The sequence below is a fragment of the Cygnus olor genome (assembly GCF_009769625.2).
Source record: "Cygnus olor isolate bCygOlo1 chromosome W unlocalized genomic scaffold, bCygOlo1.pri.v2 SUPER_W1, whole genome shotgun sequence".
Taxonomy (NCBI): Eukaryota; Metazoa; Chordata; class Aves; order Anseriformes; family Anatidae; genus Cygnus; species Cygnus olor.
The window spans coordinates 290,482-316,424 of NW_024429070.1; the positions used below are offsets into that span (position 1 = coordinate 290,482).

At 40.7% G+C, this 25,943-nt stretch overlaps 1 protein-coding gene across 2 annotated transcripts in view; it reads left to right on the plus strand.

Annotated features, from left to right (window-relative positions):
* Positions 1–25,943, plus strand: part of LOC121062890 (transcription factor RFX3-like) — a 215,500-nt gene that overhangs the window by 89,998 nt on the left and 99,559 nt on the right. For both annotated transcript variants that reach the window (XM_040543181.1, XM_040543180.1), the window contains exons 4-5: positions 4,120–4,375; positions 20,291–20,365. In XM_040543181.1, coding sequence (XP_040399115.1) covers positions 4,120–4,375; positions 20,291–20,365 — 331 coding nt within the window. The remainder of the gene's footprint in view (positions 1–4,119; positions 4,376–20,290; positions 20,366–25,943) is intronic.

Sequence of the window (25,943 nt, forward strand, 5' to 3'; positions counted from 1 at the left end):
GATCAGGCAATTCCAAAATATCGGAAGTCAAGCAGGCGGGGCAGAAGGCCGGCTTGGCTGACCAGGGTTCTTCTGGAGCTTAGGCATAAAAAGAAAATGTACGGCTGCTGGAAGCAGGGTCAGGCAATGTGGAAGGACTACAGGGACGTTGTTTGCCTTTGTAGGGAGAAAATTCCTGCGGCCAAAGCCCAATTAGAGTTGAAGCTGGCCAGGTCTGTGGGAGACAATAAAAAGGGCTTTTTTTAATATGTGAACAGAAAATGGAGGACCAGAGAAAACATAGGTCCACTACTTCATGGGGATGGTCACCTCACAACAAGGACATAGGCAAAGCAGAGACGCTTAATGCCTTCTTCGCCTCTGTCTTCAACACTGATGATAGACTTTGGGACCTCAGGTGCTCTGAGATGGAGGACCGTGACAGTGGGAATGATAAACTCCCAGCCAACCCTGAACGTGTGCGGGATTTGCTGCTCCACCTGCATCCATACAAGTCCATGGATCCAGATGGGATTCATCCAAGGGTTCTCAGAGAGCTGGCTGACGTCTAACCAGGTGCCAGGTCCTGCACCAGGGAAGGGGCAGCCCTGGCTATATGTACAGACTGGGCGAAGAGATTGTGGCGGTTTTACCGTGCTAGGCAGCTGAACAACACAACCGCTCTCTCACTCCCCCTCCTTAGATGAGGAGGGGAAGAAGTAAAGGAAAGAACAACTCATGGGTTGAGATAAGGATGATTTAATTAAAGGAGAAAAGAAATAATTATTAAGGAAAGATTATTATTAATTAAACAATTTAACTAAACAATTTAACTAAACAATTAACCATTTAACTAAAGGGGAAAAAAAAGGGAAAGGGGAAAAGGGAGGGGGAAAGGGAAAACTAAACAAAACAAGTAAAGGCTATGTGGAAGTGCAGAGGAAAGAAATTACTCTCTACTTCCCACAAATGAGCGATGCTTGACCACGTCCTTGAAGCAGGGCCTCAACACACGTAGCCGGCGTTCGGGAGGAGGACAGATGTTTTCACAATGAGAGCCCACCCCTCCCCTCTTCTTCCTTTTTCCACCTTTTATTGCTGAGTGTGACATCATATGGTATGGAATATCCCTTTGGTTGGTTTAGGTCAGCTGCCCTGGTGATGTTTCTTTCTCACTTTTTTGCCCACCCCCTAGGAGGGTTAGAGAGAGTCCTGATGCTGTGCCAGCACTGCTCAGCAGCAGACACAACACTGGTGTGATACCACTGCTGTTCTAGCTACAAGTGCAGAGCACAGCACTGTATGGGCTGCTGCAGGGAAAGTTAACATCACAGCCAGACCCAGTACAGAGATGCTGGACAGCAGCCCCACAGAGAGGGACCTGAGGGTTTTGGTTGATAGCAAGTTGAATATGAGCCAGAAGTGTGTTCTAGCAGCCCAGAGGGCCAACCATATCCTGGGGTGCATCAAGCACGGCCTTGCTAGTCAGTCGAGGGAAGTATTGTAGACCTCATCGCGGTCTACAGCTTCCTCAGAAAGGGGAGAGGAGGGCCAGGCACCGATCTATTATTTCTGGTCACCAGCTATAGGACCCGAGGGAATATAGTCAAGGTGCAACAGAGGAGGTTCAGGTTGGATATCAGGAAAAGGTTCTTCACCAAGAGGGTGGTCGCCCATTGGAACAGGCTCCCCAGGGACGTAGTCATGGCATGAAGCCTGTCGGAGTTGCTCTCAGTTGCCTGTTGGACTATGCTCTCAGTCATATGGTCTAAATTTTTTGTGTATACATGTGTGGAGCCAGGAGTTAGACTCGATGATCCTTGTGGGTCCCTTCCAACTTGGGATATTCAATGGCTAAGTACTGGGTCCTGCAGTTTGGTCAGAACAACCCCATGCAGCGCTACAGGTTTGGGGCAGAGTGGCTGGAAAGCTGTGCAGAGGAAAAGGATCTGGGGTGTTGGTCGATGCTCACCTGAACATGAGCTGGCAGTGTGCTCAGGTGGCCAAGAAGGCCAATGGCATCCTGGCTTGTATCAGGAATAGTGTAGCCAGAAGGACCAGGGAGGTGATTGTCCCCCTGTACTCTGCTCTGGTGAGGCCGCACCTTTTGTACTGTGTTCTGTTTTGGGCCCCTCACTACAAGAAAGACATCGAGGCCCCGGAGCGTGTCCAGAGAAGGGCTGTGAAGCTGGTGAAAGGTCTAGAGAACAAGTCTTATGAGGTGCGGCTGAGGGAGCTAGGGTTGTTTATACTGGAGAAGAGGAGGCTCAGGGGAGACGTTATCGCTCTCTGCAACTACCTGAAAGGAAGTTGTGTGGAGCTGGGGGTCGGCCTCTTCTCGCAGATAACTAGCGATAGAACAAGAAGGAACGGCCTCAAGTTTTTCCAGGGGAGGTTCATATTGGAAATGAGGAGAAATTTCTTCTCAGAAAGAGTAGTCAGGCATTGGAACAGGTTGCCCAGGGAAGTGGTGGACTCACCGTCCCCGGGAATGTTCAAGGAAAGGTTGGACGTGGTGCTTAGGGACATGGTTTAATGGGTGATATTGGTGGTAGGGGGATGGTTGGACCAGATGATCTTGGAGGTCTTTTCCAACCTTAATGATTCTATCATCCTATGATCTTGCCTGCACACATGTTTTTGCAGTGATAAAAGATAGCTTGATTGTAGGTCTGAAAAGAAGGAGTATACAGGTTCTCAAGAATTTCTCCCCACACCCTTTTTTTTCAATTTGTTTTCAGTAGACTTGACTGCAGTCCCTTTAGATGAACTGTGAATTTCTCACAGATGCTCTTAAACCTTTTGAAATACCAAGAATAAAAAACAATTTTTAAAATTAGCTTAAGTAGCTGTGAAAGTAAGGAATATAGTACACAGCTTGAAAAGCTTTTAGGACATTAAAATTCAATTTTAGAGTTTTTTGCTGTCTCTGAAGAACAAGGGAGAATCCATGATGGCCATAGTTAATACCATAGAAGTTCAGACTTGATTGTTGTTATGGTTTCAAAATGGTCGTTCCAGTTAATTTTAGGCAGAATTATAGGATTTTATGATTAAATGAGAAAAGCATCAATTGGGTAAATAAATAATTTTTATCATTTGACTTTTATTGTGACACAGATCATGGTATAATGTTCCTTGATCATGAAACCTTGGCTGAACTGTTTGAATTATTTAAAAATCTAGAGTCTTAATTTTAGAAAAGCTAACGAGTGTTATTTACTTGTGTATTTTGAGCTATATCAGTTTGAAAATCTAGGTTAGTACAGAGTACCCAATATTTGCTATGTTCAATAGCTAATGAAAAATTAAAAACCATTAATGGGTAATGATGCATGTCATTATGAAGTGAAGAATGACATAAGGTTCATGAGTAAAGTGAAAAGTTTAAGGTTAAGTGGTTAATGAGGCCCAAATGCTTAATAGTTGGAAAAAACTGACTTATATTACTCCTGTTTTCTTCTTTTGACTTTCTTCATCCCTTCACAAATTGTAATTCCCTTTTGGTTTTATTAGTTTTTCATCATAACACTGTACATATTGGTGTCCAGTTTAAAACTTCACCCTGCTGAATTAACAGCATGTCCTAAAATACCAATGAGCTCAAATTTTCAAGCTTCAGCCAGAGAGTTTAATTGAATTTAAAATCAATGCAAAACATTTATAGGACTCTTGTGTATAGGACAGTCTTGGCTAACTTTTGTATGTCTTGTTTACAGTTTTGTAACATACACAGTACACATAATAATTGACATCTTAAATAAAAATCTAGCTTTAACTACAGTATGGAAAAAGTTACAACAGTTTGCTTTATAGATTGCTATATAACATATTAATACTTGGATGAGATCTCCCACTCATCTCTTCAATTCTTGTCATACTTTTCTCCACCCCTCTTCGGATAGGACTGAAAAAACCTTCCATGAAGTTTAATGAATAGTTTAACTCGGAGTCCAAGTTAATTACTTGGCATTTTGACATATTGAAATGCTATTTTCTGTGGAGGCAAGGGTTGTATGCCAATACTGTTAAGTTTGGTTATAGCAATTGTACACTCTTTTCTACAATAATAGTGTTGCCCGCACTTAAACAATAGAAATAACCACTATTTTTGTTCTTGTTGTTTTTCTTTTCCTCAAGTCAAACAACTTATCCTTACACGGAAACCCAAATGTATAGTCAAAACACTGGGGGAAATTACTTTGATACTCAAGGAAGTTCTGCACAGGGGACGACAGTGGTCTCTTCTCATAGTATGGTGGGCACTGGCGGGATTCAGATGGGCATTGAAGGAGGACAGCTCATTAGCAGCTCAGGAGGGACCTATCTCATTGGCAGTTCAATGGAAAATTCTGGTCATTCAGTGACTCATACAACGCGGACATCCCCAGCTACAGTAAGTATTCCAGAACTATGTGAAAACTTTGGGGCTAGTTTCTTAGCCACTATGATGGCCTTGCTTGCTGACATGTTTCTGTAGACAGAAGTATATTATGTTGGCAGAATCTTTAATACATGGCTTTGTCTTGCAAATATTTACATTTAGTTTACCTTTGTGCTTGTGAATAATGTCAAGTGAGTGCATTGGAGATGTTTGTGTGCATAAGACTGTGGATGAGTCTGAAAATTTGAAGGATTAGGGCCTGAAATAGCTTCTTTGGACACTTTTTCTTTCTGAAAAAGAAAAAAATATATTATTAAAACAATTTATACCTAATATAAACTTTAAATAAAATAGCTCTTCATAGAGATGTTTGACTTCATTTGTTATGTTTTTGACTTCATATTATTGTTGGGTTTGTATCTTATTTCAAGCTATTTGATACTTTTTCAGAATACTAAGAATATATTATCTTAGTTCACTGTCATTACTTATTTAAGGTAGTTCTCAATTCTATTTCAAGATCAGAAGCTCATTGTGGAAATGTCTTAAGGGATGTAACAGAAGGCATCTTTCCAATTAGGATAGTTAATACTATAAAAACCTAACCATGAAGACAAACACGTTTCTTTCCCTTAAGGAATTCCAGGGATGTAAATGGTTTTATGCTTATTCTAGCTTTGCTGGATAGCTTTAAGGAACACTTACCAAACCTTTGATGACATTCTGACCTGATTGTAGAGATTTGTAAATAATGTGCACGAGAATTTCTGAAACTTGCAGTAATGAGATGAAAAATGTAACAAGTTGAAAAATGAAGGGACTGATAGTGAGGTATAGCACAATTAAGTAGCATTTATTTTAAAATATTTTTTAGTAGGGTTGTTTTCATCAAAATTCTACTAAAATTAAATAATTTTACTTTTGGAAACCAGTGTAATCAGTAATCGTTACAATTGTAATCATTTTTGTAATCATTTTGTAATTGCAGTTAGACTTGATCTTTGTAGGTTCCTTCCAACTCAACTATTCTATTATTGCAGTTTTTATAATCTTTACAAAAAGTGATGACATGCAGTCAGCAAACATGAGAAAATTTCAGTCAATCCAGGAAAAGCAGTAGACTGAAGTTTGATATCCTAGAAACATTTGAATGTTATCAAAATTCCACAGCAATTTTTGCAAATGAAATAAAATGAAATTTTGGCCAAAATAAAAAGCTAGAAGTGAATTTCCCTACATTAAATATTTTGATATTCACAAGGAATTGTATCCTAATACATACTCTGAAATTCAACAGAGTAGTTGATAGCTTTTACCTCAGACATGAGTAAAGTTTGTGCTGTGCTCATTCTAAATATAATGTGTTATGCAAACAAAATTTAAATTACATATCTTTGACTGTTATGCTCTTGCTTCATGTGTTTAAGAAAAACTGTTAATTAGGATGCTCTAAGTTATTTTTATTTTGCTATATCATTTTTTAAAGAATGCAGATAAAAATTAAATTTGAATTCCAAAATTGTGTTTTTACCATTAAAATAGTTTTCCTCCCATTTTTAAGGTATTATATGTAGTGTTGTTGTGGTTTAACCCAGCCAGCAGCTAAGCACCACACAGCCGTTTGCTCACCCTCCCCCTTCCCTCTCTGGGATGGGGGAGAGAAACAGGAAAATGAAGCCTGTGGGTTGAGACAGAGACAGTTTATTAAGACAGAAAATAAAATAAATAAAATAAAATAATAATGATGATGATGATGATGACGATAATAGTGCTACTACTACTAATGTGTACAAAACAAGTGATGCACAATGCAATTGCTCACCTCCCGCTGACCGGTGCCCAGCCTATCCCTGAGCAGCCGGCCCCCCCACCCCGGCCAGCCACCCCTATATATTGTTCAGCATGACGTCAGATGGTATGGAATACCCCTTTGGCCAGTTTGGGTCAGCTGTCCTGGGTCTGTCCCCTCCCAGCTCTTGCTGCACCCCCAGCCTGCCTGCTGGCAGGACAGAGGGAGAAGCTGAAAAGTCCTTGGCTTAGTGTAAGCACTGCTCTGCAACAATTAAAACGTCAGTGTGTTATCAACATTCTTCTCATCCTAAATCCAAAACATAGCACCCTACCAACTACTAGGAGGAAAATTAACTCTATCCTAGCTGAAACCAGGACAAGTGTATAGTAACATAAAGGAGGAATTAAAATACATTAAGTTGCATTTCTTGTTGATAGAATATTAAGTGGGAAACTACAAAATGACATTCATTATTATAATTTTAGTCTCTTGATATATAGGGTTGAACTGGTGCAATTGAGAGTCAATTGAAATATAAAAGGTTCAACTTAAACTGTAATGTCAAACACACAGTTTTAAATTTACTAGAACGTAAAAATAAACCAGGCAAACTAGAGCAACACAGTACTTCAGTTTTACTTTGTATTGTATCCGAGACACCTAGAGCTCATTTCACTTGTAATCTTCATCCTACCTGCACCATCATAATATTTTTCATACTTGTACAGAGAATTTAAGAGATCAAAATAATATGTAACCAGGCAGGCTTGCTAATGTAATACTCAGCAAATATATTCAAATCTTTTGAATTAATTTTGGATAATTTTCACATGGAGACACATGAACCAAGCACGGGCTTAGTATAACCTCTGACACTTTTGCCATATCAAGATTTATTTCTATTTCACTGTTTACAACAGAGGATTTAATTATTTTTTTTATTCACCCTCACTAAGCAAATGATTAAATTTTTGTAACTAGTAAATTAGTCATGATATTGATAAGATTTTAGGTATTCCAAATAATTCTACTTTGGTTGAAGGAATGGTAACAGATTAAAGTCCATGTTACTGGGTTTTAGATAATGAAACTTAAAAATCACTTTTTTTTTGATTATGTAATTTCTTTTTTTGTACATTTAAAAAAAAATAAAATAAAATTGAAAAGGTCCTAGAATTAATCTTCACTTTTTCCTTTTTTTTTTAATAATTTAACAAAATTTCAAGATTTATTAGGGGCCTTAAATCTGATGGTTTTGCTTGTAATATTCCATTCATATTAGTTTCTCTGAAACTTTTATAAAAACAGGATTTTTGAGCCCAAACGAAGCTGTCCTTTTTAAGCCACAGCAAGAACTATTAGTATTTTTGTGCACAAAATCCTAGAAATTGTGCATTTTCAGATAATATTCTAGTAAAAGTGTTCGTTAGTACATATGAAGGAAAGTTGTTTAGTTGTATACTATTATCTCCCTTCTTTACATCAATTGCTTAGATGGCCTATTTAGTTCCACTAAATTACTTTCCTGCCTCTTAAGAAAAGAGTAGCACTAAAACAAGATGGTACCTAAATTAGAAGACCTTCTCTACCACGTATCACTTAGACAAACAACTGTGTAAAATGACCATCTTGTTCTGGATGGGTCAAGAATAGATTGTGGTCACATTGTAGGAAGAGCAATTTGCCCCAGTTGGTTGGCTATTTGAAACTATATTACATGTTGTATCCTAATTGAAAGATGAGTCTGGGTGGGTTACTGACAGTTGCTATCAAAGGAGGGGCAACTACAGCAAGAAGACTAATTAGAAAATTATCTGCCCTCTAAATAATAGAATTTATATCACCTTACACTTTTCACCATATGTGAATGTCTAAGGACTGTTCTGATAAAATTAGAATAATATTATCAATTTTTTCTAATGTCAAAACTTTCAAAACTTGTATGTAGTTACAAAAAACAGATTATGCTTGTGAGCCAGGGAGGAGCTTCTATTCATTAGTCCGTTTTTTTCTGACAAGCATTAGGATTGATCTGCAGTCACTTCATCATTAGTTATCATTAACCATATGTCCTGGTTTCAGCTGGGATAAAGTTAATTTTCTTCCTAGTGGCTGGTGTGGTGCTGTGTTTTGGATTCGGGATGAAAATAACATTGATAATTGATAACACACTTATGTTTTAGTTGTTACTGAGCAGTGCTTGCACTAAGTCAAGGACGTTTCTACTTTTCATATTACCCTGTTTTCTTTTCTTTTTTTTTTTTTTTGCCTCCTCTCCTTTCTTATTAAACTGTCTTTATCTCAACCCATGAGCTTTCTAACTTTTAAGAAAGAACCCAGAAGTAGCTGGAAGTTTTTAAAAGGAGCAAGAAATGATTTACTGTCTTGAAAATCTGCCTTCAAGTTAAGCCTATTTGATTTACATGCTAGAGAAGTTTAAGAAATTATTTGTTTATGGTTAAGTGCCTGCGTGGGAAAAAGGTTTCTGATAGTGAAGAGATATTTAACAAGTAGGTAAAGCTCAAAGTACAATCTATCAACTTTAGATGAGGAATAGTGTACACAATGTTTAATAAGGAAAAAAATTACTACTGGAACAGCTTGCACTAGAATATGGTGAATACTTATCACTTTATATACAGATCAGACGTGTTTTTGAAAGACCTGCTCTAGTTCAGCAAGGCTTCATGAGACTGAAGAAATAATTAATGAGGAGTTTTAGCAGTAGTGAACACTTCTTGACCTACATTATGCAAAAAAAATCAGACAAGCTGATCATAATGCTTTTTAAATCAGTAAGATCTCTGGTGTTAAAATTTATGGTTCTATGGTCACAGATATATTGTCTTCAGTGGCAATATCGGTGATGTAGTCCCTAGTGACATATTCCCTCAACTACTTCTATTGTTATGCTGTTACCTGTGATGGTTTTACCCTGCTGGCAACTGAGCTTCACCATAACCGCTCTCTCATTTGCTCACCAATTATCATCACAGGCAAAACAGACTCAGCAAAGGGAGAGTAATGTAATTTGTTGCCTATTACTAGCAGACTAGAACAGTGAGAAACTAAGAGCAAACTAAAAACACCTACCCCCCCCCCCCCCCAAACCACGCTCTTCTAACCTCCTCCCCTGAGTGACACAGGGAATGGGAGTTGAGGTCAGTCCATAATGCTTTGTCTCTGCTGCTCCTTCACGGTCACTGTCTTCCCCTGCTCCAACGTGGGGTCCCTCCCACAGGATACAGTCCTTTCTGACTGAACCTACATGGGCTTCCCACAGACAGTAGCTCTTCAAGAACTGCTCCAATATGGATCACAGGGTCCATCTGATTCGTGGAAGAACTCTGTAACTCAAATCAAATGAGTTATAAAGTAGGTATGTGGTTTATTTCAGCGCCAGGCACATGCAGGATAGCTCCCAAAGGCATGCGCGCCTTAACACAGCAACTTGCTTTGGTTATATGCAGTAAAAAGTTACATATGCATGAAGTTTCCCAATACGCCTATACATATTCATAACCTATCCCCGCTTTGTATTAAAATTAGCTCCAAGAAGTCATTTCCATATACTCCTCCCATCTGCGCCTGCACAGTGCCTTCTGGTGGTGGTCGTCGGGGGGTCGTGGGGATGAAGGCCAATAACTCCTCTTCATCACCACTGGTTGACCCCCCGCCTTTGTGCAGACTCAGCTGCTCCTTGGCTCTTGTCCAAACCACAAGGTCGGTCTCAGCTGGTTTTTGAGACAGGTTCCCCATTTTTGTCAGGAAACATCCTCTGTGAGGGGCCCCGAGACTCCTTGTTTCGGTTAATTTGCACAGTAGTAAGCAAAGACACTCAGCAATATCTATTTTAAAGTGATTAAGCAAGCCCCCATTCTTTCATTCCTGGCTTTAATAATTACGATTTTTTTATGTAGAAATCATTAATACGATTAAGCAAGCCCCCATTCTTCTATCCCTGGCTTCAGTCCCCCCTTTTCTAGAAGATTAGTAAATTCTTTTACTCACAGCAAAGATTCCCAACTTGGTACTGATCACTTAATGCTATACCGTGGATGTGCGACAAAGAAGTCAGTGTGGCTATCTGGTGTAACATTCTCCAGTTCCAGATTAGTATAATTACAGACAATACAAGACTTATACCAACTAAGATCAATATGACTATGATCGGGTGACACAAAGTATTGAGAATGTCATTTGCCGTTGGTGACCACTCGAAGAATGTATCCCACCAGTGATGACTAGCATCTTGTTTCACCCTTTGTAGAACCTTACTTATTTCCTTGGTGTCGTGATGGACAGTAATTAATGTCTTTTCGCCATTCTCCTGGATACTTCTCAGAATACTGGCCAAATCTTGGTGTTTGGTTAATTGTCTCACCAAGGTGAGGTTCATTCCAATTGGTGTGGGTAAAAGTCCACTATACAGCGTGATATTAGATTTAATCAGCTGGTGGGATAATGCTGGGGCTAGATATAAAAAGTTACATCCAGCAGTTCTAACAAAGTTACAAATACAAAGGTTAGAATGATTTTTACTAGGGAGAGTTATATTTTCTTTATCTACTTCTACAGATGTACATGCAGTCCTTAAACACACACAGCCTTGACCAATATATATAAGCACAGTCTTCTGACTAGTATTTGGATGAATTTCAAAGTGGCAAACACCTTGCTCAGTGTCAAGACACACATCCTGAGCATCAGTTGTGTTGCTTTCACAGATAAATCCTTGTTGTTCCCGGGTAACACGATTCCAGATTTACAGTCTGCCATTTCCCACTCCCCATCCGTGCCCATGTTCTATGCTCCGAAGGATAGAGCACTGTCTCATGGTTTAATCCTAGTGCAATGATGGGGTGGATAACAAACTGTGGCATTACGCATAGTAAGCACAAAGACAGTAGCCATGTTAACAATGGGATCATAGGTAAAATTTACCAGAGTCCACCAAGATTGGAACTTCCTCTCAAAATCATTGGCATTCTCCCAAACAGCCTTTTGGACTTCAACTGGGAAAATGCCTTCACTTCCTTCCCTAATGACCTTAATTGCGGTGAAGGTAGTAAGGAGCACCTGGTATGGTCCTTCCCACTGTGGTTTCAAAGTTTTCTCTGCAAGAGACTTGACATATACATAATCTCCAGGCTGTATGTCATGCACCGGTCCATCCAGCTCTCTACTCTGAGTTCCAGCCACATGTTTTTCTATTTCCCTAAGTTGCTTACTCAAAGCCACCATACCGGTAGTCAGTGTCTCTTCCCCAACCTGGGTAGACATTCCCTTCTGGACCCCATATGGTTTTCCATAAAGTGTTTCAAAAGGACTTAATTTTTCTTTAGTTCGGGGCTTAGTCTGAATCTGCAGCAATGCTAGCAGGAGAGCTTGGGGCCAGGGCAAGTTAGCTTCTTGCCCTAACCCTTCTTGCCCTAATTTGTTGTTTGGTCAAATGGTTCATTTTCTCCACTTGGCCACTCAATTGAGGGTGGTATGGAGTGTGGAGTTCCCAATCTATGCCCAAATGCCGACTAATTTGCTGCACTATTTTTGAAATAAAGTGTGGTCCCCGGTCTGAGGACATGGTGGCTGGAACTCCGAAGCATGGTATTATTTCTTGTAGCAATACCTTGGTTACTTCTCGGGCTTTGGCAGTTCTAGTGGGTACTGCCTCTGGCCAACCTGAAAAGGTATCCGTTAATACCAACAAATATCGATACCCCCCTTTTCTTGGAAGTTCAGAAAAGTCAATCTGCCATTGTTGTCCAGGCCCGTGGCCTTTCCCAATTTGGCCCAATTTCAGTTTGAAGGTATTTTTGGGGTTGGTCTGGAGGCAGAGGTCACATTGTTGGGTTACTTGTGTGACAGTAGCATACAAATTCCTAGCCATAATTTTCCCAATCAGATAGTTATATAGGGGATTTATTCCCCAATGAGTTTTCCGGTGTTCTTCCCTTAGTAGTGACCATAGCAAATTAGAGGGGATGACTAATTTCCCTTTCCCTTTTTCGGTAATAGCCCATCCCTCTTGGTTATACTCTCCCTTCTGACTTTTGATTAATTTTCTGTCCTTTTTGTTATATACAGGCTTACCTTCAAGGGAAATCTGCCCGTCTGGAATCAGGGCTACCTCAGTTGCTATCTCACCTTTTGCTGCTTCTTTTGCCTCTCTGTCCGCCAGATCGTTTCCTTCCTCCAATTCTGAGCTCACCTTCTGGTGTGCCTTAATGTGCATGACTGCTACCTTTTCAGGCAGCTGAACTGCTTCCAATAATTGCATTATTTGTTTTGCATGTTTGATGTTTTTCCCTTGCGAGTTCAACAGTCCTCTTTCTTTCCAGATGGCTCCATGTGCATGTACAACTCCAAATGCATACCTTGAGTCCATATAGATATTTATTTTCTTTCCTCTTGCTATTTCTAAGGCACGGGTCAGAGCAATTATCTCGGCCTTTTGTGCAGAGGTATCTGTTGGCAAAGGTCCAGATTCTATTACCTCTTTGCAAGTGGTAACTGCATACCCACCATGTCGTTTTCCGTTGATGACGTAACTGCTCCCATCAGTGAACCATATTTCCACATATGGCTGAAGTAGATCGATGGTCTCCAGGCAGTCGTGGTGTACTGGCTCCCCTTTGGTTTCCGCTGAGGAAAGAAGCTGGGTTGACAATGTTAGTTACCGCTATTTCTACATCATCTACTGTGATAGCTTGGTATTTCAGTAACCTTTGTGGGGAAAGCCAGTGACCACCTTTCACTTCCAGCACTACAGACACTGTGTGAGACACTAGCACAGTTATTTTCTGACCCAAGGTGAACTTGCATGCTTCCTGGATATTTAGCACCACTGCTGCAACAGCTCTGAGGCATCCCGGCCATCCCTTGGCGACGGCATCCAGCTGCTTAGAAAAATAAGCAACTGCCCTTCGATATGGGCCCAGGTCCTGTGATAGTATTCCCAGGGCAATCCCCTGTTTCTCATGGGAGAGGAGGAAAAATGGCTTATTCACATCTGGAAGTCCCAGAGCTGGAGCTGACACAAGAACCTTCTTTAGTTGGTCCAAGGCTCGCGTGATCTCTTTTGTCCATTGGAGGTCCCTGTTCCCATTTGCAATGAGCGCATACAGCAGTTTTACAAGCAATCTGTAATTATAGATCCACAATCTGCACCACCCCGTCATTCCCAAAAAGGTTCGCAGTTCTTTTATTGTCTCAGGTTTCGGGGTTTGACATATTGCTTCTTTACGATCTTGCCCCAAGGTCCGTTGTCTGGCACTAACCTCATAACCCAGGTAGATCACCTTCTGCTTTACCACCTGAGCCTTCTTCTTCCATACCCTGTACCCCTGGAGTCCCAGAAAGTTTAGGAGGCTTACCGTCCAGGCCACACATGCTTCTTCTGTCTGGGTGGCTATTAGGAGGTCATCTACATACTGCAACAGCCTTCCTTCTCCTGGTGGGGCTTCCCAGGTCTCCAAGTCCTTTGCAAGTTGTTCTCCGAACAAGGTGGGCGAGTTCTTAAAGCCCTGAGGCAACCTTGTCCATGTGAGCTGTGTTTTGCGCCCACTCTTAGGGCTTTCCCACTCAAATACAAAGATTTTCTGGCTGGCTTCATGGAGAGGGAGGCAAAAGAAGGCATCCTTCAGATCTAAAACAATAAACCAAGTTAGCTCTGGAGTTAAGCATGTTAGTCAAGATATCTTCATTAACCTCTTCCTTCATTTTAGGGTTTGTTGATATCATTAGGCTTAGTACCTCCACATACCTCTGGTCATCTACCTCCAGAACAATCTCCCCGTTTTTGAATGATATGGTCGCTTGTAATTTTTCCAATTGGTCCCTTCCCAGGAGCGATTCCGGAGATCTGGGCATATATAAAAATTTATGAATGCCCCACTGTTTCCCAAGTTTGTACTTTAAAGGTTTATGAAAGTATGCCATTTCTGATTGGCCAGTTGCTCCTTTTACTATGACATAATCATTTCCTACAGGCACTAGTGCTTTATTTAAAACCAAATAAGTTGCCCCTGTATCTGCCATAAGTTTCACCTCCTTTCCCTCCTTCATTTTTATAACCAGTGGATCTGCTGGGGTAGATTTCCCCAGTCTTCCCCAGTCGTCTTTTGCACGCGCAAACACCACCTCCCTTCCCCGGTTCCCTTTTCAATTTCTTTTCTATTCCGGGCATTCATTTTTCCAATGCCCAAATTTCTTACATAGGGCACACTGAACCTTGCCTAGCCGGGGCTGTTCCTCTCTAGGCCTCCTTTTTCCTTCTTCCCAAATAATTGCTATCAGCCTCTTCTGCATGTTTAATTGAGGAAGATAAAAGTCCTCTCTCCTTCCAAATTGCCCCGTGTGCATGCACCACACCAAAGGCATATTTCAAATCTGTCCAAATGTTTGCCAGCTCAAAAGCTCTTATCAAGGCGATGATTTCCACCTTTTGGGCTGATGTTTGTTACCGCATATCCTGTGAGGCGAAGTCCCTGGCGGACGAAGCTGCTGCCATCTATATACCAATCCTCCGCATCTTCTAGGGATGTATCCTTTAAGTCTGGTCAGCTGGAGTATACTGTGTCCGTGGTCTTGATGCAAACATGACTAAGGAAAGAGGCTGGGTTCACAGAATTAGTGCTGAAAAACTTTAGGAAGTCCATTATACCCATTCCTTTTCTTCTTCAGTAGCTATCATTTGCATATTGCAACAGTGTCCCCTTTTCCTGAAGGGGTCTCTCACGCTTCAAGATCACAGGCTAGTTGTTTCCCGAATATGGTGGGGCTACTCTTGAACCCCTGTGGTAACACAGTCCAAGTAAGCTGATTTTTTTCGTCCTCTATTAGGATTTTCCCATACAAAGACAAAGAGTTTCTGGCTTTCAGTTGCCACAGGCAGGCAGAAAAAGCATCCTTTCAATCTAGTACCGTGAACCAAACTTGACTGTCCTTGTTCAAAAGAAATTTTTGCATCCATTTTTTACAGCAAGTCCCTTCCTAAGAAGGACCTTGGCAAATTGGGTAAGTATAAAAATTGATGAATTCCAATCATTTTTCCCAATTTAAATTTAAAGCACTGCAAATAAAAACGCCTTTTCCTGTTTCCATGACAACTCTGGGACCCATCATGATCCTTCTGCCCCAGAGGGCTCACACCCGTGATTTTGAGATCTCAGCCTCGGGTTGAGGCGGAACTACTAACATTCCTACATCCTCTTTCCCTGCTTATTCAACTTCAAACAGCTCTGTCAAATACTACATGCCACACAACCTTTAACACCTTCAACAACCCTTTTAACACTTCCTTTATCTTTCTCCAGCCTGTACTTTTCTAATGCCAACACCAAAGGCTCAGTCAGGGGCCAACTTAATTCCATACCTTTTCCCTCCACGATGCTGAAACAACATATCAGTATACAACATTTCATCCTATTTCCCTTCTCTCCTCAAAAACAACATTACTTGCAAGATAGTGTTACAGTCGATTGATCCATAAAGTGGCCATTTAGCTTATATAGTGGCCACCATTGACTGCAATACTTAGTGGAAGTCCCCTTGCTTTCTGTGCCCCCATTTCTAACAATATCCTTCCAATGTGCCAATATGCACCCAAGGAGGCTTTCTTTTGGAAACGTCTTTGTTTTGGATATTACCCATTTCCTTGATTTCCCATTCCCTTTTATTTATTTATTTTTTACTGTTCCTTATTAGTTACTGTCCCTTGTTTCAATTTCCATGCAAACCTTTGTATTGCAGGTTTTTACTATCTTTCCCTAATCTTCTTCCCAAATATCCCAGTTCCCTGGGATTAAACTCTACCTTCCACATACAAACTTTACTATTTCAGATTCTTAATGAGCCCCGTTCCAATCATAAATCCACAGGATTTCGGAAAAACACCTGAAGCACTCAGCCCTCCATCTTCCAGACAAAGAATACCACCTTTTTCACAAAATTTACATTTCAGCAGGACTGAATTTCAAGCCGAATGCCAATTTTTCTCATGCACTTTGTTAGTAAGCCCCCACAAAACAAGGAATCACTCCTACATATACATCAATATGGGGGTTTAAAAAGGTACTGAGGCCTAAATAAATTCGCTCTCCCCCTTCTTACCAAATTCCCAGGACTCAAGCCCGAACCACCAAAGAAGTGACTCCGTTCTATCACTTTGATAATCAGTCCGACCCCTCCCCCCCGATACTTGGGAAACTGACCAAACACCACCGCGAATATACTAAAACTTCTAAACTGTTACTTAGATAATGCTCCCGCCTTCCTCCTTGTCCCACTCAAAACATTTAAGAACAAAATAGAATTACAAGATGCACCACCTGGCCCGTATATTGGGCACCAGCAGTCAACACTTGGATAAAACAGCACTTCTTTTCGGTCTGTCATGCACTTCGTTCGTTTCCGGCCGTTCCCCTCGCGGAGAATACGGAACCGCGGATCGGAACTCTGCACTCGCTTCGCAGCGATGCTGCGTCTCACTCACACAGCACAATCACACAATCACACAGAGATGCCCCTTGCACTTCTCATTCATACCACAAGAATATATCACTTAAAACAATAAGCAAACTTGTTTGTATCATCTCTGGCCATGTTCCTCGTGGAGTAACTCACTTCACAACAATACTTTGTCTCAAACACATACACTTACACAAATGCTTTCAACATGAGATGCCCAGACATCTACAAATAAGACACAATTATTAACACTCCAATTAATATCCCTGCAGCAGCTGCAAATATTACCCAGATAACCTTGTCACAATTGTGAGAGAGCCGCTTACCCTTCTCCTGCTTCTTATACAGTCATTAGCAGGTCCGTCCTGGCTCCCAAAACTGGGATGCAGCAGTAACCTCGGATTTACTCGATCTGCTCCCAAGATTGCTAGCGGATGTTCCATCGGACAGCAAATTCCCCCTTGACCACTCTATCGGTCAGCCTGTAGGGTACCCTCCTCCCTTACAGGGACTATGCTGCATGCCAGACATCTCTGCGCGATTTACCAGCTACCCCAGCCACGCGTATGACTTATAGGCCCTTCCTGTACTGTTATACATACTGTTTGTCCACAGTCCAGCTGGTCGTTGTCTGCCCCCACAGTGAGCGGCCGAGGAGCAGAGTTCCTCCAGGGAATTGTGCCCGGTGCGCGCTAGGACGTCCACGGCGCGGCCACTTCTGTGGGCAGGCAGAGAGCCTCCTAGCTGGCTCGCCAAAATGATTCGTGGAAGAACTCTACAACTCAAAGCAAATAAGTTATAAAGTAGGTATGTGTTTTATTTCAGTGCCGGGCACATGCAGGATAGCTCCCAAAGGCATGCACACCTTAACGCGGCAACTTGCTTTGGTTATATGCAGTAAAAGGTTACATATGCATGAAGTTTCCCAATACGCCTATACATATTCATAACCTATCCCCGCTTTGTATTAAAATTAGCTCCAAGAAGTCATTTCCATATACTCCTCCCATCTGCGCCTGCACAGTGCCTTCTGGTGGTGGTCGTCGGGGGGTCGTGGGGATGAAGGCCAATAACTCCTCTTCATCACCACTGGTTGACCCCCCGCCTTTGTACAGACTCAGCTGCTCCTTGGCTCTTGTCCAAACCACAAGGTCGGTCTCAGCTGGTTTTTGAGACAGGTTCCCCATTTTTGTCAGGAAACATCTTCTGTGAGAGGCCCCGAGACTCCTTGTTTTGGTTAATTTGCACAGTAGTAAGCAAAGACACTCAGCAATATCTATTTTAAAGTGATTAAGCAAGCCCCCATTCTTCTGTCCCTGGCTTCACATCCTTCAGGAGCAAACTGCTCCAACATGGGTCCCCCATGGGTGGCAGCTCCTGCCAGATCACCTGCTCCTGTCTGGGCTCCTCTCCACGGGCTGCAGATCTGGCCCGGAGTCTCCTCTGGCAGAGGCTCTTCATAGACTGCAGCCTCATTCAGGCCAGACCCACCTGCTCCACCGTGGGCTCCTCTCCATGGGCTGCAGCGTGGAAATCTACTCTGCCTTGGCATGCCATGGGTGGCAGGGGGACAACCTGCTCCACCATGGTCCTTTCCACAGGCCATAGGGGAACTTCTGCTCTGGTGCCTGGAGCACCTCCTCCCCTTCCTTCTTCACTGACCATGGTGTCTGCAAGGCCATTTCTCACTCCTCTCCCAGCCACTGTTGCATAGCAATTTTTTTCCCTTTCTTAAACATGCTCTCACAGAGGCACAACCAGAGGTGTTTATTGGTTCAGCTCTGGCTAGCGGCAGGTCCCTTTTGGAGCTGGCTGAAGCTGGCTGTTATCTAACATGAAGCAGCTTCTGGGCTCTTCTCACAGAGGCCACCCCTGCAGCCCCCCTGCTACCGAACCCTTGCCATGTTAACCCAATACAGGGAAGTGTTTCTTTTTAAGTAGATAGATAGATATAGTACTTCTTAATTTACAGTTTTCAAGGATTGGTTCTTTGAACAGGCCACAAAAACTTGTCTCAGTGAAGTGAGAGGGTAGTGTAGTACCTGGAACGAGCAGCAGGAGGCAGGACTATAGTCCTGTAGTACTACTGTAAAGAAGATATTTTCAAACAGTGGAGTAAGATTCAGAATTATGATTCAAAATATGTATCGTGTTATAATATCATGTTAAGATGGGTGACTCTGTGGTTGCAGTATATAGTTAGTTGATCTTAGCATAATGAAATCTTAGCCTTTAAATTTTTACCATATGGTATCCTTTTTTAATTTGACCTTTTCTGTCTGATTGAATAGTTTGACCTAATAGTATTTTCCACAGAAGCAAGAAAAAAATCAGGACTTAAGCATTATTTCTATAATAATGAAGTATATTTTCTTACATACTAGTCAGATACTTGTATGCCTTTGTAAAAAGGATTATTTTTCAATATTACACAGTTGTAAGAGACTTTCTTTTTCGTTAACAGTTATTACAGTAAAAGTACTATTTCATTAGCTTATAAAAAGGAGGAAACAAATCGTATATATGCACTAAAAATCTAAAATATTTTCCGGTTTATGCTGTATATAGAGTGATTTAATTTTAGTAGTGTACTTTCCCAGCATAAACTCTTTGAATAGTACTGTAAGAATTAAAGTAGGGTAGAGGGGGCTTCTTTAAAAGCTGTCTACTGGTAGAATAAGTGGTTTTAAATGTACAGATAGCTTTTCCATTGCTTTTAGTTTTCTGTTTTTTGTTTGTTTTTTCCATTTAATGTAGCTAATAACATCATTTTACTGTACATCCCATTGTCTCTATCACTTTCAGTGTCTTTGCTATTCTAGCTCTGCAGCTAAACTACAGTTAGACTGTAGTTTTATTTTTAATGTTGTCATTGTAGAATTAATCAAAAGATGTATTAATTAGGGAAAAGAATGGGAATGGGCATAGATATGTTGTCCCTACACATTTGTATTAGGAGTAACACTACTGTAAAATTAGTGGTATATAATATTTTTTCTTTTAAAATAATTATTCTGAACACGTCTGATTATTTTTTTCTTCTTTTTTTTAAGGGTGGATCTTGCAGTCTGTGTAAACCTTCAATTTTCATGTACTTTAAGAGGTGTGGATATTCAAATAATGCTCTAACAGGCTGTAGGGGTGATATCCTGTCCAATAGCAGGAAAAACATCCTAATGGCAGAAAAAATACTGAACAGTTGGGATCTAACCTATGATTGTAGAGAACAGAAATTTTATTTCGAATTCACATTCCTGGGTTCAAACTGTGCACAAGTCTTTCTCAAATACTCGAAGAAAGAAATGTTGAGGCCTTCCTTAGTTTTTTGGGGGGGGATTTTTTTTTTTTATTTTATTTTTGTTTCTGTTTGCAATGTAGCTTACTGGTAAATCCACTTCTCATTTCCTGAGCAGGGAGGAAGGTAAATTGGACTTTGAAAGTGGAATCCTGCAATACATACGCAAGAAAACTTCTTCCCTGACTTCGCTGGGGAGGCCTGCCTTCATGGGAACTTCAGGATGAGGCCTTTAAGTAGAATGTATCCCTTAGCCAGGACTGTACTAGATAGTTCTATTGAATTTAAGACAATCTATCAGATTTTTTCTGATCAGCCTTTGTTACTATCTTGTTTTGAGTCCTTTTTTTTTAATGACATTTATTATCAGATTGAAATGGCGATTGAGACACTGCAAAAGTCTGATGGTCTTTCGACTCACAGAAGTTCTCTTCTCAACAGCCATGTAAGTTGTCTCTTCTTTCATGTAAGCTACTCTTGTTTGTTCTGTATGCTTAGCCCACATCAAGCTTGTCCTAATTTATTGCTACTTTTTGCTTTTAATCTTTCCATTTTAGTTGCTTGTAATCTACATCTTCTGTTGCTATATTTTGTCAGGTTAAGTGTCATGACACGTTAACCTGAGTGCATCTGTTTTTCAGGTTCTGTATTATGTTAACACAGCTTAACATATTTGCCTGTTATGCAGGTCCTAATGTAAATGTAGAAGTAATATTCAACTAATTTTAAAGTGGTTTGTGTTTGACATTATATTAAAATAGTTTTCTGTAATTTGTGTGCCCTATATAATAATTTAGGAGCAGGTAAAGGGGGGAAAGAAGCAGAACACACTTTGAATAAATAATGTTCTTTAGGTTTCTTTTTTAGTCCTTCCATCATTCTGAATAAGTTTATTATAAGTTTTGATGGGCTAAAAAAAGAAAACAATCTGTTAGTCTGAAATATGTTTTATTCTTCTTCCTCTTGCTTTGTTCTGGCTTTGCAAATCCTGTAGGAATTTTCCATGAGAAAGATAAAAATGTTTGCATAAAAAGATGGCTATAAATATAGTGGTAAAGCCTTTAAATATAACCTTTTAGGTAAAGGAGAGGCTCAAAGTTTAATCTTCAATTTGTTTTTAAACAGTGCTAGTCTTTTATGAAATTTCATGCAAACAGAATGTTTTTTCTTTAGTTGGTATAAATAAGTTTGCATTTTTAATGGTGCTAAGTTTCTATACCTACTTCCTTTTTTCTTCTCAGCCTTACTAACTAACATATACAAGAATCTGAAAAATATATGTTTACCTTTACTACAGAAATGAAAATATTGAGACATGAACATATGAGCATATTAGGTAGAGACTATCATTCAAAAATGAAAATATACACTTGTTTTGATTTGTTGACACCCCTCCCCCCATCCTTTTCTAAGAATGCGATAATCTGGAGGTGAAAAACAAAATTGTTCTGCCAAAGTTTCCCATCATAGTAGAAAAAGGCAGCAGGAGTCAATGACATTTCTTGGAAGAGAAATTAATTTTCTTAGAAAATGCTAAAATTGGGTGAGGGAAATTAAATTCTGTACAATGTGAAGAAGGACTTTATAGATAATCTTAGATGTTTAAAAAATAATTGTTTCAATGTTAAGACAACCTAGAAATATGCTAAGATTAATTTAATATCATAAATGGATGATAGATGTCTGGAATTCTGCAAAAAATTTGTCTTAGATATATAAAGAATTGATAAGCTTTTCTTGAATATGACAAGGAAGTCCAGAATCTTGACACTGAAAATAATAAAAATTAAAAGACAAGTTTCTCTACATAAGAAAGCTGTATCCTCCTATTTACTCTGTCATGCACTGGTTAAAATATCTTCCTAATAATGAGATTTGCATGTGTCTCTAATGGTAGTCTTATCCTGATGCTTCTTCCTTAACTGTTTTGAGGTATTTTCAAAACTACTGAAAGACAAATAGAGGGATCTATTGTTGATTCTGTGAAAAAAAGACCTCAGTATGATTTTAGTCTTTTCTTCAACTTGCTCTTCATTTTGTTTTACATGGCTCTAATTTGATATTTATTTAAAAAGTGTTTTTTATGTATTAGAGTAGAATTCTTTCATAATTAATTAGTATTGCCTTTCACGCTACACATGGTATGTTAACTTGTGACAAAATCTTTAGTGCTAGAAAATATTGGTCCAAAGCTTTAGCTTTTTGTACTGTACCTCTCTTAGACTCTCTGGAGTTTTGTTGCCTAAGTTAATACCTGTTTATTTTAATGATTTTTTTTTTCATTCTGCCTCTATTTTATTTCCTTTACTTATTTCTTTCTGCATGAGATTAGATTACAAATTAGTTAAAACAATGTTTTATAATTGCTGAAGTTGAAGTCAATTTACTCATCCTGTGTAAAATATTTCATACCATTCCAATGTTATTAATATTATAAAGCAACAAGTCAGAAATCAAAGTCTGGATGTGCCAATTTTAGAATTCAACAAGGGCAAATTGGTCAGGCACAATCTGGTGGCCTTCTATGATGAAGTGACTGCATCAGTCAACAAGGGAAGACTGACCTATGTCATCTGCCTGGATTCTGTAGGGCCTTTAACACAGTCCCACATGACATCCTGGTCTCCAAATTGGAGAAATGGATTTGAAGGCTGGACCATTCAGTGGATAATGAATGGGCTTGAAGGCCGCACCCAGAGAGTAGTGGTCAATGGCTCTATGTCCAGGTGGAGGCTGGTGATAAGTGGTGGACCTCAGGGGTCTGTCTTGAGACCAGTGCTGTTTAATGCCTTTATCAATGACATAGACAGTGGGATCAAGTGCACCCTGAGCAAGTTTGCAGATGACACCAAGCTGAGTGGTGCAGTCAGTACAACAGAAGGAAGGGATGCCATCCAAAGGGACCTGGACAGGCTTGAGAAGTGGGCCCACGTGAACCTAATGAGGTGTTCAACAAGTCTAAGTGTAGGGTGTTGCACCTGGGCCAGGGCAATCCCAGACATGAGTACAGACTGGAAGAAGAACTCACTGAGAGCAGCCCTGCAGAGAAGGACTTGAGGGGTTCTGATGGATGAAAAGCTTGACATGAGTCGGCAGTGTGTGATTGCAGCCCAGAAGGCCAACTGCATCCTGGGCTGCATCAACAGGGGAGTGGCCAGCAGGTCGAGGGAGGGGATTGTCCCCCTCTACTCTGCCCTTGTGAGGTTCCACTTGGAGTATTGCGTCCAGGTCTGGAACCAACCTGATCTAGTGGGTGGCATCCCTGCCCATGGTTTGGAACTAGATGATCTTTGAGGCTCCTTCCAACCCAAGCCATTCTATGATCTTGAAATCCTGTAGTGATGGGGAATTTACCACATCCTTGGGGAGGCTGTTTCAGTGATAGATTTTTTTTTTTTCACTGAGAACAATCATTCTTATATCAAGATGAAACCTCTCTTGATGCAGCTTGTACCCATTGCTCCTTGTCCTCTCCCTGTGGCTCTTTGTGAAGAGAGAGCCTCCATCTTCTTTGTATCTGCCCTTTAAATACTGGAAACCTGTGATTAGTTCCCCCTGAGCCTTCTCTTCTCCAGAGTTAAAAGACTCCTTCAGTCTTTCCTCATAGGGCAGGTTCTCCAACCCTTTGATCACCTTCATGGCCCTTCTTTGGACCCTCTCTAGTCTATTGACATCTTTTTTGAATTATGGAGACCAGAAGTGGACACAGTACTTCAGGCGAGGCCTGACAAGTGCTGAGTAGAGAGGCATGCTCACATCTCCATCTATGCTAGTAATGTCCCTGCAGATGCAGCCCAGGATTTACTTTTGTTGTTGCAGTGGCACACTGCTGATTCACGTTTGGCTTGTTGTCCATCAGAACCCTCTGGTCCCTTTCAGCAAGGCTACTCTCCAGCCACACAGATCCTAGCCTGTACTGGGCTCTTTGGTTATGTCATCCCATTTGGTTATGTTTTTGCTTGTCCATTCTTCCAGCCTGTCTAGGTCTCTCTAGAAGATGGCTCTCCCTTCTGACGTGTCTACCTCACCACCCAGTTTAGTGTCATCAGCAAACTTGGTGAAGGCACTTTCAATATCATAATCCAGATCACTTATAAGATGTTAAACAGCGTGGGGCTCTGTATCAATCTTTGGGGGACCCCACTTGTGACAGGCTGCCAGCCTGAGTAAAACACATTGATCACTACCCTCTGATTGTGGCCTGTTAGCTGATTTCCTACCCATCTTGCCAGTTTGTCTAAGAGGAGACTATGGGAAAACAGTATCAAACACTTTGCTGAAGTCCAGGTAAACAATATCCATTGCTCTCCTCATGTCAACAGAAAGTGTTACTTTGTTGTAGAAGGGTATCAGTTTAGTCAGGCATGATTTGCCTTTGTTAAATCCATGTTGGTTTTTCCCCAGTCACCTGCTTCATTTCGTTTATAAGAGAAGGACTCATTCCATTATTTTACCAGGGACTGAAGTAAGACTAATGTGTGTTTAGTTTCCTTGGGTCTCTTTTGGGCCCTTCTTGTCAAGGGGTGTGACACTTTCTCTCTTCCAGTCATCAGGGATATACCCTGATCTCTCTAGACAGTGGCCTTGCAATAGTCAGCCACTTCTCTTAACACCCTGGAGTGGATTCTGTCTGGGCCCCTAAATTTCTGTGGGTTGAGCCCTTGCAAGAAGCTACAGACCAGCCTTTCATCTACTACTGGTGGGCCAAAACATGTGGTGTTGTAGCAACTTGATCCTGTGATCTGGGGTTCAGCTACACCAGTAAAGACAGAGGTAGAGAATGTATTGAGAACCTCTGCCTTGTCAGCATTATTAGTAACTAATTTCCCTGCCCTGTTTAGCAATGGGCCTGTGTCTTCCCTGTACTTCTGCTTAATGCTCATGTATCTGAAGAACCTTTTCTTGCTGTTCTCGACATCTTTAGCCAAGTTCAGTTCTAGCTGAGCCTTAACCTTCCTGACTGCCTCCTCTCTGCATGCCCTAGCAAGCTTCTTGTAATCCTCAATGGGTATTTGACAGGATTTCCATAGCCAGTATGCTTCTTGTTTACTTTTAAGCACATCCAAAAGCTCATTGTTAAGCCAGGGTGGTCTCTTGTGGTCTCTGCCTTCCTCCTTTCCCATTGTAGGGAATGAACTGTCCTTGTGCTTACTAGAGGTTGTTCTTGAATAACTCCCAGCACTTGCAAGCTCCTTTGCTCTCCACAGATGCTTCCCATGGAATCCCTTGCAGATGGACTGAGCATATTGAATCTGGCTCTTCCAAAATCCAGGTTCCTTGTCCTATTACTGGTCTTCAGTGTGCTCAGCTAGATCTTAAACTCCACAATATTATGATCTCTGTGTCTGAGACTACCATTGGTAGTTATGTTGGCAAGTAAGTCTTCTCGGTTTACGAGCAGTAAATCTAGCAATGTGCTGTTCCCAGTCAGCATGGCTGTAGCAGGAAGCAGCCCTCAGTGCACTCCAGGAACCTGATGGACGACGTGGGCACCACTGTGTTGTTTTCTCAACAAATGTCCGGGTAATTGAATCTTGCTTCTCCTGCATCTTTGCATAGAGCTCTTGTTTAGAAATCTAACCATGAGAGTGCTGGTGATCTTTTCTGTAAGAAAGTAAACATAAAGATGGGCTTTCAAAGGTCTACAGTAAAAATTTTTTGCATTTTTTATTCATTGTGCTTGGTAAATTGCCCACAACTGACTAAAACAGAACTGTACATCCAATATATTCATTGTAATCTAAATCTTAGTAATTCTGCAATAAAGGAGGGTCAGTAGAAACATATTTCATGAGTAATGGACATTAAAATATTGATATTTGTGTTCTTTAAATTACAAATTATACCAAACATTAGTGGAACAGAATTTTTTTGGTGCTCTATTAGTAAATAACCCTGCAGAGTAACATACTGAATGTCCCATAAACCTTCTATATCTTTTACTGTAGATCATACACTTATATTTTTGTCATATTAATTGCTTTGGTGGACTGAATTGAAATGAATTATATGCTTGTGTGAGG